This window comes from Crocuta crocuta, unplaced genomic scaffold, assembly GCF_008692635.1.
Source record: "Crocuta crocuta isolate KB4526 unplaced genomic scaffold, BGI_CrCroc_1.0 scaffold132, whole genome shotgun sequence".
In the NCBI taxonomy this organism is placed as follows: Eukaryota; Metazoa; Chordata; class Mammalia; order Carnivora; family Hyaenidae; genus Crocuta; species Crocuta crocuta.
The window spans coordinates 3221362-3242071 of NW_027528611.1; the positions used below are offsets into that span (position 1 = coordinate 3221362).

Here is a 20710-nt window from a genome sequence, read left to right on the forward strand (position 1 = left end):
ATGAACAGCAGTGCCCTGTGAGGATATGGCCCCTCGAGGTGGGGTACAAGGACAGGTCCTTACTCTGCAGGTCGCTTCTGTGTGCCTGGCCCCAGATGTGGGGACAGGATGGGCCAGGCTGGGTGGTGAGGCCACATATCCCATGGCCTTCTCTTCCCTTTTCACTCGTCCTCAGTGACATAGATTGTTCATTCTTAGCCCCTGGCATCTTCCCTCTGCTTCCCTAACCTTCCCTGCCCATGTCAATTTCAGAACAGTACATGTTATGAGCACTATGTGATCAATCACCTCTGGTTAGCTATTCCTTTTCTGAGAAAGGCTCCGTCTCTAAATTCATCCCAGTCACCAGCCAACACACAGGGTATAGGTTACCGTGGGGCTTGGGGGATACTTCCTCCTGAGGCCTGAAGTCACACCAAGCCCACGCTGGTCACTCCTGGGTATGTGGGAGTGCTCAGAGGGAGGGGATGATGGCCTTTCCCGTACCCTACCCCCACCACCCTACCCTGCCACATGCTCAGAAGAGGAAGAGGTGCTGCGAAATCCAGGGACTGGTTTTGCAGGTTCAAAGCAGTGTGGCTCAAGGATTTGGGCCTTTCTTAGCAACAGGCTAGGTAGGAACCTGTTCCACCTCAACAGCCCCTGCCCTGTCTGCCTCCTCCCCACGCAGAGATGGGCTCCGGAGCCCATCCTCGTGGGGTGGGCCTGCTCCTCCGCCCTGCATCTCCACCGCCTGTGGTCAGGATTTCCTTCAGCTGAAGCCAGCAGCAAAATCAGGACGTGCCTTCCTGGAAGTACATCCTCTCATGATGCTGAGTTCCCTCTGAGGGAAGGGAGCAAGAGTCAACTGAGCATGCTGGCACCTGTGTGGAGGGAAGGGGAGGGAAGTGGTGGGGAGGGGCCGGGAGCAGGGAAGGGGCAGCATCAGCAGCAGGGAAAACCGGGGGCCAAGGAGTGGATTCTGAGTGCCGCCGAAGGTGGACCTAACACCATGACGCTGACAGGGACAGAACAGTACAGGGTCCCAGACAAGAATGTCTACGCTGCTACTAACAGTGGATAAACAACAAGTGAGATAAGAGAAGCTAAAACTGCCTGGCTGCACAAGAGTAGTCTTAATTACAGTCATCCACACTAAGCGCTTAGCACTGACACCTAATTAGAGTGCAGCTCGGTGATGTGCGTAATTGGCACCAGATCGATGGAGCTGGGTGTTCTGACTGATCGTGACAGTCACAGGTACAGTTGATCTTTCCAGCGTGTTGTTAATGCAGACTGGCCAGATCCCTTGGGCAATAGCTGCGGGAATAATACTGACGACACGCATGACAAAGCCTAGCTCACTTAATTCCCACAGAACTCCCTGTCCACATGTCCTACAAGCCCTGTCTGTTTCACAGAAGGAAGTGCAACTTGCCCGAGGTCCTGCAGCCGATGAGCAACAGCACAGGGCGCGAACGAAGGCTGTCGGGCTCCAGTCCTGAACGGCTCTGCACCCATGATGCTCTCTGCAGAGGGCGTTTCCTGCTCTGCCCTGTCCTCACCTGTATAGCTGCTGGAAGGAAGCGAGCGCTCTGGTCCTCCGTTGAGTTCCGGGCCTCCTTCTGCCTCAGCCACTTCCTTTTTCTCCTCCTCTTGCCGGACCTCAGGGGCTTCCCCCGGTGGCTGCTCCATGGCTGGTGTCCCCTCGGCGCCACGCCTGCAGGCCCGGTCATAGCTCTGGCATCATCTGGGTCTGGACGCAGATGGACCTCTACAGGGCAGTTCCCGTCAGCCTGCACAGGGGCAGACGAGAAGAGGATGAGAGCGCGATGGAGCAGGGCCTGCGTGAGGGCTACTGCCCGGGGCGCCAGTGTGGAGGGTGCACCTGCCCCTGCAGCGCTATCCTGCGGTCCCCACTCCTTGCACCATGAGTCACTTCCCCTTCTACCCTCTGTCCACTTGGTTCCTGAGGCAGGTTTGTGGGGTTCAGAGCAGTCTCCATGAACCAGATAGGGCGACAAGCCGCCGCATCACTTTTCCCTGCCTCCTCGGCCCCATCCTGCTCTCTGAGCCAGATGGGAACGACTTCAGGGGCTTTTTCAAGCTCCTGATAAGCAGTGCACCTCCTAACAGCCATCCTGTGTTCTCCAGCGCCCAGGCTCTCCGAAGCCACAATTCTTGAAGGGAGTGGATCCTACCATTCCTGTGTTCGGGTGTGGGGGGACAAAGGACACGAGTCCCTGCTGAGCTAGGCTCACAACTGGCAGCAGATCTGCAACTAGGCCCTCAACAGCACAGCCATCAGGCGCGGGGAGATGCGTTCTGTCCAGGACTTTCCGAGATGGGTTCCTGGGCGGTGACCCCCCCCCCCACTTGTCGTCACCCAGAAGGAGGCAGTTCCAACCCTCGGCAAACAAAATAGCGCCCACAAACGCCACAGTCAGTGCTGGTAAGTACATGAGGTGCCGTGGGCGAGAGTCATCCTGGCAGGAATAGTACGCAGATGCCTTGAGAGTGGGGTGGGTTTTGACCGGAGACGGCATGGAACTTGTCGTGGGGGGTACAGCACGAGAAAAGACTCAGAGGCAGCACAGTGGGGGGGACGGTGAGGAGTCCTGGTGGCCGGGCAGTGGGTGCTGTAGGAGAGAGGAGGGCTGGGAAGGTGGGCTCTATCTAGGCACGTGCAGGCTGTAGGAGGCTCAAGAGCAGAAAAGATCTGCTTTACAGAAACTCAAGCATCTGTGGGACTTCTCCTGCTGTGGGCAGCTCAAACTCAACCTATCCAGACAGCCCAGTGTCTTCCCCCAAACCCACCCCTCCTCTGGTAATCCCCACTTCAGTGACCTGCATGCCCATCCACCCACTGCTCAAAGCCAGAAGGCAGGGGTGGGCTCAGGCTCTTCCCTCTCCCACGCTGCTCTACCCTCGCAGACTTGGCTGGACACTGGAACCACTGGGGAGTTTTTGAAATGTGGCTGCCTGGGCCTGTCCCCAGAGCTTCTCATCTGACGGTCTGGGGAGCAGCCTGGGCATTGGGATCTTTATTTCTCATTTTCCTGCGGATTTTAATGTGCAGCCAAGCTTGAGAATCACTGCTTCACAGCAAAGCAACTTCCAACAGACAGTAAATCTTCCCTCTCTCCTCATTCCTTTCCATCAGGCTTTCATTTTTTCTTGTTTGGACTGACGATAACCTCTTAGTCTGTCAACAAAATGCAGTTTTGAAATTCAGCCCTAGTCTAAGAGCTGGGGGGTTGGGAATCTGAAGCTATGGGGAGTGTCCTTGTTGACCCGAAAGCCACAGGAAGGGACTCAGTTCACCAAAGGAGAACGCAACCTGTCAAGGAAGGTCAGGGGAACAGGCTCCAGAGCGACGGCAGAGCACTGGCCAGAGGCAGGAGAGACGGGGACAGCCGGACAACTCAGAGTCACGGGAAGGGCTGTTTCACGGGGGAGGGCTCCACCATGTCAGATGCTGCAGAGCGTAAGGGTGATAAACTGACAATGGCCCCTGGATTCGGTGACTGCCAGGTCATCAGGGACCTTGTGAGGCAAGTTTTAGTCAAGTGGTCAGGATGGAAACCTGGGCTCTGAAGAATAAGTGGTGGTGAGGAAGGTAGGACAGTGAATGGAGACTAGCTTTTTTGGGTAAGTATGTCAAGGAAATAAATGTACAAGAGGCTGCTGCCTTGAGAAAGTGGCAAAGCCAAGAAGAAGTTTTTTAGCCTAGAGGAGACTCAGATAAGCTGTGGATAGAGAGGTCTGCAGAGGAAGGCAGTCGGAAGTTTTGGGGAGCGGGGGGGAGTTGTGACAGAATAACTGATGGGAGGGGAATAATTCAAGCGCACAGAGTGAGGAAAACACAAAGAAGTACCATAGCAATTGAGGCAGGGGTGGTTAAAACTCATATGGAATGGCCTTACTCTTTGAGTTAATAAAGAAGGAAGGAAAGTTGTCTACAGAGAGTAAAAGATGGAATTTGCAGGAAGCAAAGAGGCTGGGTGGAGGCACTTCGGCAAACATGACAGGAAATTAGCTGGAGAGGAATAAAAAGAATTATAGTAAAGCACAATAATTAAAATGCTGTCGCACTGGCACATGAACAATCAGTGAGAGACAATACAAAGAGTCCAGAAATAGATGCACACACATGTGGAACTTCAGCATACTATAAAGACAGTATTCCAAAGCAAAGGGAAGAAATGGATTCTCCAAGAAATGGTACTGGGACAACTGAACAGCCATCTAGAAAAACTAGGATGGATCTCCGCCTCAAACCTTACACCAAGACAAGGGCCAGAGAAGTAAATGAAACTTTAAAGTTAAAACAAAAATATATGGGGGCGCCTAGGTAGCTCAGTCAGTTTAAGCGTCCAATTAGACTCAGGTCATGATCTCACGCTTTCATGAGGTCGAGCCCACGTTGAGCTCTGCGCTGATAGCACTGAGCCTGCTTCGGATTCTCCCTCTTTCTCTGCCTCTCCCTGGCTCACACTCTGTCTCCCTCAAACTAAATAAACGTTAAACACACACACACACACACACACACACACACACACACACACACACACACATATGAACTACTGGGCACCTGGCTGGTGCAATCCATGAGGCATGTAACTGTTGATCTCTGGGTTGTGGATTCGAGCCTCACACTGGGCAGAGGGCCCACTTTAAAAAAAAATTATATATATGTGTGTCAAATATATATATATATAAACTTATTATATATATATTTATAGCTTATATATTTATAACTTATATTTATGTTATATATATAGCTCAAATATATATATTTGAGCTATAAAAACACTCTTGAGGTGCGGAAGAGCTAAGCATGACAGTAAAACTTTGTGAGTTAAAAACTCACATAGTGACATAAAAACTTTGTGAGTTAAAAGATTATGGATAAAAGATTAGTAAATTTGATTACATGAAACTATAAACTTTCTACATGGTAGGAAGAAATCATAAGAAACAAAACACAATAAACTGGGAAAAATATCTGCAACTCTCATCAAAGGGCTAATTTCTCTAAAATATTTCTATGAATAAGTAAAAGGACAGCCATCTAAGAGATAAATGGGCCCAGCGTATGAAAATGTATACAGAAAAGGTACCCATCTGAAACGCTGCTGAACATCACTCATAAAAAAGAAACTCAAATTAAAACGATACTGAAATATACTTTCACAATCAGATTACAACAAAATGCTGGGGCACCTGGGTGGCTCAGTTGAGTAAGCGGCCAACTCTTGATTTTGGCTCAGGTCATGATTTCGTGGTTCGTGGGATTGAGCCCCTTGTTGGGCTTGGTGCCGACAGTGTGGATGGACCCTGCTTGGGATTTTCTCCCTCCCTCTCTCTGCCCTTCTCCCACTCACACACACGCTCTCTCAAAAATAAGTAAATAAACTTAAATCAAACAAAAGCCACCACATTGCCAAACATGTGGGGAAACATAACCTCACACATCCCTGGTGAAGAGGTAAATGGGCACAACCTGTGAAGAGGGTAATTTGCCTACAGTTGATCTAAATTACAGGTGCACATTCCCTTTGACCCAGAAATGCCCCTTCTAGGCTGTATCCTACAGCTGTTTCTACTGCAGCAAAATGACATAAGGTATTGGTTATTCACGATAGTATTATTTGACGAGTAAGAGGTGGGGAACAGGTTGAATGTCTATTAACAGGGGCCTTTGCAAATACATTATGATATGGAGACAGGAATTCTGTGCAACCGCAAGCAAGAATCATGATGTTTCTGGACTGAAATGGAAGTATCTCTATGTTACATTAAGAAGGGAAGACAGCGACGCGTACAATGAAGAGCTACCACCTCGTGCAAGAAGGATCTACTGCAGCTGTGTGTGCTGGTGTGTGTGTAAGCCGGGAAGGCTACACAGAACTGGGGACACTCGCTGCCTCTGGACCACTAAAGGGAGGGAAGTATTTCACGGTACCTTTTGTACTATTTAAACTCTGACCTACAGGCATGCTGCCTGTTCCAAAAATAATTTAAACTGGAATAAAACAAAAAGGTAAAACCGACAAATGGCAATGTGGAAGATGAGAGGGAGACAGCGGGATGGAAGAGTGCTGAGGAACTTTACCAGTTTGGGCAAATATAAATGGAAAAAGGTCTAAGGTAACCAAGACACCGTAAATAGCACGTATGATTTCCAAATTATTATCGTAGAATGGGAAAACTTAGAAGTCATGTAAAACTCCACCTTTCTGACTGAGAAAGTCTCACAGCTGGGAGACTATGGAGACAGGAAAACTAAAAGCGACATAGGATGGATCCTTGAACAGAAAGAAGACAGTGGCAGAAGACGGTGGTAGGATCCGAACAAAATCCGCTAGGTTTGTAGCACCGAACCAGAGTTGGTTTCTCAGTTTGGGTACGTGTCCGGAGTTCACGTGCACATTAGGAGAAGCTGGATGGAGGACATATGGGAGCTCTGGGTGATCTTTGTGGTATCTCTGTAACGCTAGAGTTTTTTCAAAAAATAGCTAAAACAATTCTGGCTTTCTGGCTTCTCTTGAAAACCGGACAGACCTGGCCACCAGGTGCCTGCACGCCCGACACCACGCCAGGACCCCTTTACCTGTGCTCACCTCTGGCCCCATCTCCGCTACTTCCTGCTGTCACTCCCTAGAGGTGTCCCCTCTGGCAGGAACCTGAGTTTGGTTAGCATAAATCACTTCCTCAGGGATCAATCCCTGATCATCAAACTTGGCGATCACTAGACCCAGAGCAAGGCAGTTCCCTGGGCCAGCCGTGTGGCTCTGATTACCACTGGTGGCCTGGGGTGGTCACTTCTCATGGTCTACCTAAGTCCACTCCCCTTCTTCCTGAGTCCCAATCTCTTTGGACCAGCCACGTGCTGAGCTAAACACTCAGTTTTCCAAGCTCTCCTGCAGCTACCATGTTCACGTGACACAATTCTGACCAACCATACGTAAACAGAAATCTACTGGGAGGCCCTTCTGAAAATACCGGTTTCTTCATGATAAAAGGTGACAAAGGTGTGCCTTCCCTCCTTCCTGCCCGGAACAGGAATGCTGCGCATGGAGGTGTGACAGCCCCTTCTGAGCAGGGGAAGACAGGTGCGGAGGGTGGGGCAGAGAGTAAGAAGGGGCCTGGTGTAGCCGCTGACCTGGCCCCGGAACACCTGTCTCGACCACGTGCGAGGTGAAACAGCGAAATGCCTGTTTTACGAAGCCCTGTTTGCCAGGCCTGAGCCGTGTGCAGCCGAACACAGTCCTAACTGAAATGGCACGACACAGGAGCCTTAGCCAAGGGGCAGAATGGGGTTGTGGAGAGGGCGAGGCGACAACACCGGGGAAAGGACCCTGGTGATCACCATGAGCAGTTTGTGAGTAGTGTACAACAGGGGCCGCATGCGGACTCTTCGTGCTCCATAGGATGGAAAAGTCTGGAGGTGGAGGAGGCCGGGGCAGGTGAGGCGTGAGAAACCCTCAGCCAGGCCGATGGCAAAGGTGCTACAGGAGGCTTCGGAGAAGCCGCAACGAGAGTATGGGCAGCATGGTGATGGAAGGGTCAGACAATGTGGTTTCTCAGAGCTATGAGCACAGTGGTGGCAGTGACCACAGGGTAGGTGGCGTGAGGCCAATTAGAACCAACTCTTTGGTCAGTGGAAATGCACCCCGGACTGTGGTGATGAGAGCTGGGGAGAGAGGGCCATGAAGATTTGGGGTCCCCCTTGGCAGCTGGAAACAGAGGAGGGAAAACCACAACGCTGCCTCTTATAGATACCTGACAAAGTGTTTCTCACTCAGTCCCTCACACATTCTGATCCTCTGAGTGACTCTGGGGAGATGGGACAGGGTCCTGGATGGAGGGGTGGGAGCTGACTGAGCTCCCACTTCATGTCATGCCTGGTGTGTGAAAAACAGGCTCTGCTAATCCTCACGAGCTCCCTCCCACAGGTGAGCCTTGTGAGGTCCCCTGGGGAGATGAGGGAAGCGACAAGAAGCTCTGTCCTGACAGGGCGTGTCTGGGAGAAGGTGCCAGGCTTCCAAGGAGCCGTGTGCACTGGGCCATATTTCCCGTGACCAGAGGAATTGTTATCAGTTTTGGGGGGGAGGGGGTGCAACTGGTCATCTCTTGAAATTGAGGTGGTTCTGGGCTCTTGCCAGAGTTCTGGATTTGGGGCAGGGGTCCTCGGATTCTAAGCAGACATTCCTCCCCAGCCCGGAATGGTCTCTCCTGGCTGTGACCAGCTAGAGGGGGAGGAGGGCGGTGGTCCGGCTGTTCGAAAACCCACACACAGCCCTTGGGCTGTTTCATATTTAGATGTAACTGCTGTGCTGTGGCTCATCCCCGCATTTCGCCAGAAACCATCCACTTTCACACAGCCCTGACTGTTCCATTTACAGCTGAGGTCTGCCTACCTCCCAGAGGCCAAGGCCACCCCCACCCCCACCGCTGTTCTCTAGCTACTTTGCTCTCCTGGGGCCCTCCTCCCACCCCCACCCCAGGCCCAGGCCCACAGGCTGGGTCTTCACAGGTGGCTGCCACCCCACTACCACTATCCCTGCAATGGACCTTATTTCCCTTCCTTCCTTCTGCCCTGGCCCTGAACGTAGCATGCCCTGGCACTAGGTTTAACTTCCATGTGGCTCAAGAAGCCCAAGTTTTAGCTATTGCCATCCCCGGTGCTGTGCCAGAGCCGGAAACCCTCTAAGTGTGTCACAGCCTCACCCCACTTAGGAGGTCGGTGCTGGCGTCAAACAGGGCCAGGGTCCCGCAGCCAGAACGAGGCACGGCTCTGCTGCCCTTGGACAAAAAATGGAGTCTCTGGCAAAAGAATTTCTCACACAACAAACGCCTGGACTAGTCTGCTTCTGGCATCACATCCGCGTGTGTTGTGTGTATACCTGCACACACGAGCCTGTCGTGCAAGCAAACCCAGTGTGCCCATCCCAGTACCCATGCTCTTGCCCCAAGAAGAAAGTCAGGCCTTCTGGTAGCAGAGCGGGGGAGGCACACACTCCTTCCATTTCCCATCGGGCAGGTGCATTTCATGGGAAGAGGCAGTCAGGAGCTTAACCCGAATTTCCCAGAACTCTAGACAGGCCTGGTCTGGGGCGATCCATCCCACTAGGTCTAGACGTCCTCGAGATTGAGCATCCCTGACGCCCCCTGGCAGGCTGTGTGCTCTGACTGGGGTCAGGCAGAGTGCTGGAGCCCCACTCGTCTCTTGAACCTGAGAGGCCTCTCTCTGCACCAGAGTCCAAGCTGGGTCACAGCTTTAAGCCTCCAGCTCACCACCTCCATCACAACAGTACTGGCCTCCATTCTCTGAGGACCTACTACCTACCGGGTTCTGTGTGTACTGACATGTTAATCCTTACAACAACCCTAAGAGTCAGATGCTGTTATTATTTCCATTAAACTGCTGGGGAAATTGCACACAGACAGGGAAAGTAACTGGCTCCGGGTCACACAGTAATCAGAATAGCAGACTGGAGCCCAGGCAGGTCGGTTTAGTGTTCATCAATGCACTGGGTGCCTCACATGTGATGCCGGGTGAGACTGGACCAGAAGCTGGCATGTCCCTGCCCTGTTGGATCTAGAAGCTGCTCTTAGCCTCAGTCTGGAGCCATCACTGCTGAATTCTTTGTCTGGCTGCCAATCCCCTACTGTTTTTCTGTCAACAATACCCTGGGTTAAAGTCCTTCTGAATACTCCCTGCCAGAAAATGACTTCCGTGTGCTAAAGACAGCCACAGCTCTGGTCACTGGCTCCTTCCCAGCCCCAGCCCACCTGCCCCGCTCCCAGCATCGCTCTCTGAACGTGGAGGCTCATACTGGCCTCGGCCTGGACCGCTGTCCCCTCTACCAGCTAAGGCCTACTGTTCCTTCAAGAGTGGGCTCTCCTGCACCCCCTCCTTTAGGAAGCTCTCCCCGACTGGCCCCATTCTGTTCCTTCTTAAGGCAAAGCTGAGCCAGGCCCTCCGGCTCTGTGATTACTGCAGCAAACTACGATGTGAGGCAACGGGTCTGGCCACACCGTGTTAGGATCAGTGTCCCCAACAATGCCCACTATCTTGCTGAGGTAGGTCCTCAGCACCTGGCACCCTGCCTGGCATTTAGTGGGTGTGCAAGACACACTTGTTGAATGAATACACAGACCACAAACATTAAGCTCAGGCACAGTGTTTTTGGTTGTCGCTTTGGCCGCTCTTTCCACTTTCATGTGTTCCTGCCCCTGAGATGCAATACTCCAGAGAAGTTACTTCCAGGGGCTTCGGGGTCAGGCCTGGGGTCTAACCTTGGCTCTGCCCATCCTCTCTGTGACTTGGGGAAGAAACTAACTGTTCAGAGTTTCTTAGCCCTAAATTTGGGATACTATCACCTAACCTGAACAGACATCATAAGGATTAAATAACCACACAGCAAATACTTAATAGCGCTGAGTATATGGAGCACCCGGTGGCTCAGTCAGTTAAGCGTCTGACACTTGATCTCGGCTCAGGTCATGATCTCACAGGTCATGGGATCGACCCCCATGCTGGGCTCTGTACTGACAGCATGGAGCCTGCTTGGGAATCTCCCTCTTCCTCCACACTTGCTCTCTTTCTCTCTTAAAATAAATAAACATTAAAAAATAAAATTAAATAAATAGTGCTGAGTATATAGTAAATGTCCAACAAATAGGGACTGTGGCTGCTGCATTATCATCACTGCTGTCTCATCTTAAGGGATTATAAGGAACAAGCGATATTCCAGGACAAGAAATGTACGAGTCTATTGGAATTCCAGGACTTACACAAACACAGAATTTCCCACTTCCCTGCCTTACAGCCAACTGTGTAGATGGGAACTGATAGGGAGCTCCCTATCTGCACATGTGCTTCTCTTTCAGAGAGCTGGACCCAGACCTTCCTCCCTCTTGTGGCCCCCCCCCCCATGCAGATGACCCACCTGCTGCCCTTTCCTCCCTCCTGCCACTGCAGGGGGGTAGGGGTCACAGTCTCCGGAAGAAGGGCAGAGGTGACCCCATTTCCCTGGTAAGTGCTCTCAGGACCAGCAGTGAGAGAGGTCATGGGAGAATGGGCCTGCTTGACTCTGTCCCAAGCTTTCTAGTCAATCATTAATCCAGGTACTGACCCAGTGCCCTGGTTTTCCAGGTCAGCAACTCCACGGGGCTCTTTGCTCCCCATTTGCCAATCCAGGTCACCCCACTTCTCTCAGGGCACAGGGCAGGCCTGTGTGCCTTCCTGCTGACAGGCCACCTGAAGCCAACCCCAGAAGTAGCCTGGGGCTGTTTTATGCAGAGTGTTCTGGAACCAGAGGAAAGGCAGGCAGGAGGCCACACTTGCCCCTCACATTATCTAATTTTTCCAGTTCCACCAACAGTCAGCCCCTAACCCCTGTGGAGTGGAGCCGAATTAAAATAAAAGGAAAAGTTGCCTCAGGAGCTACTGAAGAGTGTGGAGGGGAAGAGATGAGAGACGGAAGGAGGGCTCTTTGCCCAGGACCAGCGGGGCCTGAGTACCAGGGGGCCCGGACCCTCAGCCATCACCTCACCCTCTGTGAGGGTTAAGGTGCTGAACCTCGCCCTTGCTGCCTCGGACTGGAGCCACTGAAGACTGAGAATATTAAAAATGTGGAGTCTTCACAGACAACAGAACCTCAGCGATGTCAAAACATGTACATAAGGCATAAAAACAAAAAGGGGGAGGGGCACCTGGGTGGCTCAGTTGGTTAAGCATCCAACTTGAGTTTGGCTCAGGTCATGATCTCACAGGTTGTAAGCCCTGTGTCAGGTTCCGTGCTTACAGTGAGAAACCTGCTTAGGATTCTCTCTCCCTCTCTCTCAAAATAAGTAAGACATTAAAAAAAGGGAGGAGGCACCTGGGTGGCTCAGTTGGTTAAGCATCCAACTCTTGATTTTGGCTCAGGTAATGATCTCATGGTTTGTGGGATTGAGCCCCAAGGCCCTGCTTAGGATTTTCTCTTTCTTCCCCCTCTCCGTCTGACCCTCCCCGGCTGGAGTTCTCTCTCTCAAAACAAATAAATAAACTTAAAAAAAGAAAAAAAACAAACAAAACTGGAAAGACATGGCCCAAATGGTTAATGGTACTTTTTTCCTGAGGGGTCAAGTTACGAGTGATTCTTATTTTCCTAATTATATTTTTCTGGGTTCTCCAATTTCTCAAAGAGAATGGGTTGCTTTTATGATGGGGGGAGTCACGAACAAAGAAAACTGAATAATACACTGAGAACAGATGGAGTAAAAGCAAGGCCTGCCCAGAAGAGCCCCAGATCTCTCCTTCTGGAAGGCTGAGGGACGAATGAGGATCCGCCACTGCTCACAGAAGGCTCTTGAGGTAAAGGCGGCTGTGGCAGCAGGCAGAGGGCCACACCACGGCAGGCACATCAGTGTCTTTGTGTCAGAGGACATTTCCAGGACACTCCTCACCTGAGGACTTCAGGTGCTAAGGCTGCCAATGGCATCAATGCCCCTGCACTCCTCTGGTCCCTGCCAGCTGCTTTCATTCATGCGGCCAACAAATATTTGTTAAGTACCTGCTATCATATGCCAGGCTACACACACTAACACAAATATGTATTTAGGAATGAACAGGGCTCTGAAGGACAAAGGCCAAGTACAGTGGGGACACACTCAGAGTGCGCCGGTCTAGAGTGAGTAGTCAGGGGAGGCCCTCGGACATGGCCTCGTACTGAGAGGGGGCCACGGGGAACAGAGATGTGAAAAGGCCACACGCAGAGAGAGGGGTGGCATGGACCCTCTGAGAGCACAGGAAGGTTGCTCATCACCTGGGCCTTCCAAGGGTGAGCTAGGGATGTGGGCGCTTATCTGAACAGCAGCAGAGAGCCTAGGAGGGTCATGAAGAGGATGGGCAGGGTCAGAGCTGCATTTAAAAATGAACTTCTTGGGGCGCCTGGGTGGCTCAGTTGGTTGAACGTCCAACTTCGGCTCAGGTCATGATCTCACGGTTCATGGGTTGAAGTCCCGCGTCAGACTCTGTGCTGACAGCTTAGAGCCTGGAGCTTGCTTTGGATTCTGAGTCTCCCTCTCTCTCTCTGACCCTCCCCTGCTCACACTGTCTCACTGTCTCTCTCTCTCTCTCTCTCTCTCTGAGGAATAAATAAAAAACATTAAAAAAAAAATGAACTTCTTGGGGTGCCTGGATGGATCAGTCGAGTCTCTGACGCTTGATTTCAGCTTAGGGTATGATCTCACGGTTTGTGAGATCAAGGCCCGAGTCAGGCTCTGCACTAACAGTGCAGCTTAAATAAACTTTAAAAAAAAAAAAAAAAGAAAGAAAGAAAAGAAAAAAGAAAGAACGTTCCTGGCTGCTGTGGAGGACGGGTTGGAGATGCGTTCAGCGGGGCTCTGAGAAGGAAGGGCTACAGCAAACGTAGCTGGGGCATTGACGGGAGAGCAAAGGCCACCTCCCAGAGCCCTTGGAGGCCACGCATGGGAAGCAGCCACCTGCTCAATCCTGGGAAGATCCAGGCCAAAGAGCCGAGGGGTGAGGCCTTCACACAAGAGGTGGAGGCTTCTCGGGGTGCCCCACCTGTGCCCTCTGAGTAAAACGCCAGGGCAGGGTTAGACAACCTCCAGGGCCCCTTCTTGCTCTCACCTCCTTGGCTCCAGCCTCCCAGTTTCTGTCCTGGTCTTAGTATTCCAGCCGTGACAGACGCAAGGGGAGCAGGCAGTGGCCCTTGGCCCTGCTTGGCGGGAGGCCGACTGACACAGCAGCCACATTTCTGGGCGTGACAGCTCCACCAAGCCATCCTGACTCCTGACGCAGCTCTCGTAACCAGCACACCTAACTGCACCAGCGGCCCTGTTCTGGGGGCTATGCGGCTACAGGCACAGACTGGATCCCCCTACACATACCCTTCTCTTTTTATTTTGTTAAATGTTTATTTATGAGAGTGAGAGAGAATGCACATGCACAGCAAGGGAGGGGCAGAGAGAGAGAGAGGGAGAGGGAATCCCAAGCTCAGCACGGAGCCCGACGAAGTGCTGGATCCCACAAGACTCAGACTGCAAGATCATGAACTGAACCGATACCAAGAGTTGGAGGCTAATGGGGCGCCTGGGTGGCTCAGTCGCTTAAGCGTCCGACTTCAGCTCAGGTCACGCTCTCACAGCTCCTGAGTTCGAGCCCTCCGTCATACTCTGTGCCAACAACTTGGAGCCTGGAGTCTGCTTCTGATTCTGTGTCTCCCTCTCTCCACCCCTCCCTTGCTCACATTCTATCTCTGTCTCAAAAATAAACATTTAACAAAATGTTCTAATATATATATATATATCCTCATGTCCTAGGGGTACTTGGGTAGCTGAGTCGGTTAAGTGCTCATCTCTTGGTTTTGGCTCAGGTCGTGATCTCATGGTTTCGTGGGTCTGAGCCCCATGTCAGGCTCTGTGCTGACAGTGTGGAGCCTGCTTGGGATTCTCTGTCTCCCTCTCTCTCTGCCCCTCACTCAATGGCCCTTCACTCTCTGCCTCTCTCAAAATAATAAACTTAAATTTAAAAAAAAGTGTTTATGACTTTGGGGCACCTGGCTGGCTCAGTTGGTTAAGCGTTTGATTCTTGATTTCAGCTTAGGTCATAATCTCATGGTTCATGGATCTGAGCCTCACATCGGGCTCTGCATTTACAGTGCAGAGCCTGCTTGAGATTCTCTCCCTGCCCCTCCCCCACTCTAGCGCACATGTGCACTCTCTCTCTGAAAGTAAATAAACTTTAAATAAATACAATTGTTCATGTCCTTGAATGTGTAATACCCCTCATAGGAAAATGCACGGGGCCGTTCAATGCAGTGTTATTTCCAACAATGAAATAAATTTTTTAACAATGAGAAATATTTATAATGATGAAAAATAACAGAAATGACTCTATGCCCAATAGAAGAATGGTTAAATAAATTAGGCACCCCCTGAAAAATGGAGTACCTTCCAGCCATTAAACTCATGTTTCCATACTGTACTTAATAACTTGTTTTTAAGTGAAAAATAGTAAAAGTACTGGGGCACCTGGATGGCTCAGTCAGTTAAGCATCCGACTTCGGCTCAGGTTCCTGAGTTCAAGTTCCTCACCAGACTGTGCTGACAGCTTGGAGCTTGGAGCCTGCTCCAGATTCTTTGTCTCCTACTTTCTCCCTGTCCCTCCCCTGCTTGCACTCTGTCTCTCTTTCTCAAAAATAAATAAAACATTTTTTAAAAATTAAAAAAAGCAATAGAAATACAGAACTACACAGGCAAGATGATTCCCATAAAAATGACTTGAGAAAAAATGGAAGGAAGTTCCCTTGTATGAATAGGGTGATAAGTGATAGACTGTTTTTCTGTTGCTGTACTTTTAAAACTTTCTATGCTGAACGTGTATTATCTTCACCTTACTGGACCCATCAGCGTATGTGATACATTGCCGGATCCCTCCTCCTTTACACCTTTTCTTACTTGGCTCCCAGGCTTCCTGGCGGCTCCCACCCAGTCTCTTTTGCTGGTCCCAGGCAGGAATTTTCTTCCCAGGCTGAAGGTCTCTTTCATTCTCCAGCTACACTCCCTTCCTTCATGATCTTAAACTGGCTACTGGGTTTCAATACCTTCAATACGCTTCTGACTCCCATATTTACTTCTCCAGTCCCAGTTTCTCTGCCATCTTCACATAGATGCCCAATAGTTTCCTTAAATGAGCCTCTGACTTCCCCCAGGGTCCCGTCTCAGTAAATGGCACGTCCCACTTTCTAGCTGGTCAGGCCAAAATGCTGAGAGTCAGCAAATCGCGTGGGCTCTGCCTTTAATAAACACCCAGAATCTAATCACTTCTTACCACCTCCACTGCAACGATCCTGATCCAAGCCAACATCACCTCTTGCCTGGATTTTTCCAACAGCCTCCTGCCTGGCTTTTCTGCTCTGGCCTCATCCTCTACTCTCCACAAGGCAGTCAGAGTGATCCTTTTAAGTCAGGTTTTGTCCCTCCTGTGATCAAATCTCTCCAGGAGCTTCCTGCTCATCTTGACAGAGGCCTGGGAGGCCTTCTGGAACGGGTGCCCCGCCCGCTACTCCCTTCCTGGTATACCCGTCACGGGCACATGGCCTCCTTGCTGCTCCTGAACACAGCAGGCACATCAGTGTCTTTGCTGCCGTTCCCTCTGGCTGAAAAGGTACTTCCGTAGGGCTTTGCTCAAAGGTGACAGTCAACTTCATGTTGGGGATGGTCATCGAAAACAAAAAGATATGACTAGCCATTGACCTGTGAGCTGGACCCAGGCAATCGAAAGCACCTCACCCCCTTCCCAGTCCTTGGAATGTGGGTTCTGCTTGCCTTTCCCATTCCAGAGGCTGTTCCGAGGACATGATGTGGTACTGAAAACCCCTGCGTGGTAAGCAGGGCTGAATCCAAGGCCTCTTTTTAAGCTGTTACGATGTAGGCAGGTGTGAGGGGCCGTTTGCCTTGCTACCACCCGAGATGAGCTTCGTATGTAAGCTCCCTGTGCCTGTGAAACTGCCACCTAACCAACCTGGAGTGGCCTGCCTCTTAGGTCTCTCCCTGTCCTCTGCTCGAAGTGACACCTGACCACTCAATAAAAACGCAGCCCACCCTCAGGTACTTCCATTTCCCTTCCTGCTTCCATGTTCTCCGTAGCTGTGACCACTAGCTGGAATAGTGTGTTGTGTACACATATATATGTATGTATACATATAAACAAGTAATTTTAAAAGCTCATTTATTTACTGGTGGTCTCTCCCCAAAAGAATAGAAACCCAACAAGGCAGAGATTTTCACCTGTTAGATTCACACTGAACTTCAAGTCATAGAGAAGTGCCTGCAGACAGTAATTGTTCAATTAACTATGTGCTGAATGAATAATTTTTTTAAAACATTTTCTTTAATGTTTATTTTTGAGAGAAAGTCTGAGTGCAAGTGGGAGAGGGGCAGAGAGAGGGAGGGAGACACAGAATCTGAAGCGGGTCCCAGGCTCTGAGCTGTCAGCAGAGCTCAACACAGGGCTCAAACCCACGAGCTATGAGATCGTGACCTGAGCTGAAGCCGGATGTTCAACTGACTGAGCCCCCCAGGCGCCCCCTGAATGAATGACTTTCTAACTGCACAGGAGATTTCTGTTCATGGCCCGCCCGGAAACAGCCCCACAGAGACCGCTTGTCCTTGCGCTCAGTTTTCCAGGGCACCTAAGCCTGCTCTCCAGATCATTCCAGTCAAAAGAGGTGCTAATCAGGACTATAATAAATTGGGAGAAACGGAACATAGGGGAAGACATGGAGTCTATAAACAGCTGGCTGAGAGTGCCTAACAGTATTGCAGGCCAGCTCCTTTGCTAATCTGTGAGGTGACTATGGCAGGAAGTGGTTCATTTTTCTTGGCTCAATGCTCCCCATGGGGAGGACTGTTGGGTGCTTCTAACTCCCCCACCTTTCCCATTTAAAATCCTCCCACGGAGCAGACCCCAAGAGCAATAGTCTATGGAAAGAGGCCTAGATCACTCGCAGGCCTCAGCGCCCCTCAGGGGAGGGGTGGGGAGGTGGTGACAAATGCTCAAGTGCCCTTAAAGTGTTTACACTCCAGTCAAGGAGGAAGATAAGGTCAGTACACACAATCACCTTGGGAAAAGCTGTACAGAAATGGGGCAGAGTGGGGAGAGTGGTTTCTGTTGAAGGCCTCAGAGAAGGTTCAGGGCCAAGGAAAGCTGGGTTATCCAGAAATGATCTTAGAACAAAATAAAATCAAGGAGTGGGCAGATTACTTTTTAAATACAGACTGAGAAGCAGGCTGTTTGTTCTAGGTAGGGGAAATGCAGGGGCTTGGATCCAGGAGGGGGTGGATGGAAAGAGACACAAGTAGACTGGGTGGCAGGGACCAGAAAAGGCTGGGGAAGCAGGTCACAGCCAAACCCACAGAGAAGCTCCTACAACTCACACATGGAGCCTACCCAACCTCTGCTTCAACCAAACACTACAAAGCGTTTGTATGTGCCAGGCGTTACTGTGAACACCTCACATGTAATGACTCACCGGGGCTTCACAAGTGAGAACTAAGAAGCAGGTACTATTACATTCCCACTTACAGATGAGAAAACAGGGCAAGGGGCACCTGAGTGGCTCAGTCGGTTAAGCGTCCAACTTCGGCTCAGGTCATGATCTCACGGTTCGTAGGTTCGAGCCCTGCGTCAGGCTCTGTGCTGACAGCTCCTCAGAGCCTGGAGCCTGCTTTGGATTCTGTGTCTCCCTCTCACTCTGTCCAACCCTCCCACCCTCTCTGTCTCTCAAAAATAAATAAAACATTACAGATGAGAAAACGGAGCAGAGAAGACTGAAATAATTTCCACACCCAACAGAGCCAGGAGTCAGCCAATCTGCCTTCAGGGTGGGAGCTCTCCACCTCTCCACTGCATTGCTTCTTGCTCCCAGTCCTGAGCCCCCCTGATGCTAAAGGGTCTCCTATATCCTGACAAGTGGACCCTCCCTCCAACAAACTGCCATTCCTGGTCCTGTTCTGCCTGATCTCTGGTCACCAAGTCCCAGCCTATACCTTCTTCCTCCCTCAAGCCATCCTGTCCAGGTGAAGCTTCTCAGTTACTGCAGGAACTGTCATTTGACCCTTTCCCACCCCCTCTTCCTCTTTTATCATGCCCTCATAATAATGCCCCTTCTAAGACCCCCAAGAATCAAGATAAAGCTAAAGCACTGGAGTGGCAATACTTTACATCTATCTTTTTTCTTAAGTCAGTAAGAGCCCAAGTGTCATGAGATGCTTTCCTCTAGGTGTTTATTAACCTCTGGATAGGGCAATTCAACAAATTATAGTGACTGCCTGGGTCCTGCTGAAATCCAGACTCCGGGAACGACTCTTCTCTATCTGGAGGTGAGAAGATAGCAGATACAGTGCCGACAGCATTAATGCTGGGCTATATGACAAGTATACTCCCAGCTCTGTCTTTAACATGCTATGTACCTCTGGGCGACCTTCTAACCTCTCTGTGGCTCAGTTTTCCCATCTGTGAGATGGGCTTAGTATCCGCATGCCTTTCTAATGGCGGATGCATGGCTTGAATGAGATATTAAATGTGAAAAGACATTTGTATTATACGATTTATATGCCAAAATATTAATAATGGTTATCTCTTAGGAGTAATATTTATTTCTTCTCTTACTGCTTATCTGATTTTTTAAAATCTTCTATAATGAACATGCACTGTGTTTAGTAAGAAAAAAAAAAGGCTTTAAAAGCATGAGACAAACATAAGGCATTGTTATTTTGGAGGAGCAAGATGAAGAAGAAAAGGCTGAAGAAGTCAATGTCAAGATGCAACACTGTGGCACATCCCTGCCATAGAACTGTCTGCGGGTCGTCAAGAGCAGTGGGTGGCACACACGTGGCCCACACGGCGCTGCAACAGGACAGCTCTGATACATGGCTGGGAGGAGACGGCGAGGAGCCATGTCACACATCTGCCTCACGCCAATTTTAAGACAACAAGGCAGAGCCAACACCCGTTAGCCCAGTAACACCATGGCTGCTGCGAAGGGAAGAGCAGTCAGGAATGGGAGGGAGGAAGGAGGAGTGTGTCGGTGGGAGGTTTTTACAGGTGCGTAGTTGTAACTGTCTTTAAAACAGGCATCGATGTCTTTTGTAATGAAGCTGAGGAGAAGGGCGAGGAGTCTCCTTCAAAGACTTCTTGCTCGGGGCGCCTGGGTGGCTCGGGTTGTACGTCCAACTCTTGATTTGAGCTCAGGTAGTGATCCCGGGCTTGTGGGATCGAGTCCGGCATCAGGCTCTGCACGGAGCATGAAGCCTGCTTAGGATTCTCACTCTCTCTCCCTCTGTCCCTCTCCCCCACTGGTGCACACACTCTCTCTCTCTCTCTCTCTCTCTCAGAAAAACAAAACCAACAAAATGAAACAATAACAACAACAAAAATGTCTTGCTTTCTCCCTAACAATGGCTCTGGACTTCCCGAGTGAAACCAGACTGGGAACTGAGGGTGACCATGGACCCTGGATGAAGTAATGCTTGCTTGCTTGGTGCCGTCCTCAAAAGACATTTTCAGAGTTTGCTTTCTGTTCTCCCTTTCCAGGTGCACACCTACGTGGTTGCTCTCTAAGATCGCAGATAAGGGCCTAGTTAACAAATATTTGAGAAGCATGAAGTCCCCCAAAGAGGAAAGGGAGAACCAGAGGTGAGGGAATGAAAGAATAAATCAAAGAAAAGGAATCAAAGGTCAGGAACACCAGAACACACTTTTCAGGCCTCAGAGCACCTTGGAGAGTCAGAAAACGGCCCTCACCTTCCAATTCTCGTTTCATTCTGACAGCAGCTTCTGGATTTTCTGCCTGCGTGACAAACCCTCAAGGGCTCTTGGTGGGAAAGCTGGTCACAAATCTGCCATCTCACTTCTCACGACTCAGAGCCAGGATGAGACGGGGAAACACCAGACTTGGAGTGGCTTACAGATGACACCTGGGGAATTCATTCAGAGAGCGGAAGGCCTCACACGTCAGGTCGCGTCAGGCTCCTGGTATGGGTTTCAGCCCCACCCAGCAGGAGGAGGAAGGGGCTCCCTCAAAAGAATCATGTAAACCACTGCCACTGTTCCTGAGTGTTACAGCTGGTGCCGATGGGGAGTCTGGTCTGTAAACACCGCTTTCCCTCTGCAGTTCTCTCCTGCCCCCCCCCCCCCCCCCCCCCC

General features: G+C 50.6%; 1 protein-coding gene across 2 annotated transcripts in view; it reads right to left on the reverse strand.

Moving 5' to 3' along the window:
* The window catches only part of PPARD (peroxisome proliferator activated receptor delta), an 83024-nt gene that overhangs the window by 13533 nt on the left and 48781 nt on the right, over positions 1-20710 (reverse strand). For both annotated transcript variants that reach the window (XM_077754915.1, XM_077754914.1), the window contains one exon: positions 1545-1775. In XM_077754915.1, coding sequence (XP_077611041.1) covers positions 1545-1674 — 130 coding nt within the window. In that variant the 5' untranslated portion in view covers positions 1675-1775. The remainder of the gene's footprint in view (positions 1-1544; positions 1776-20710) is intronic.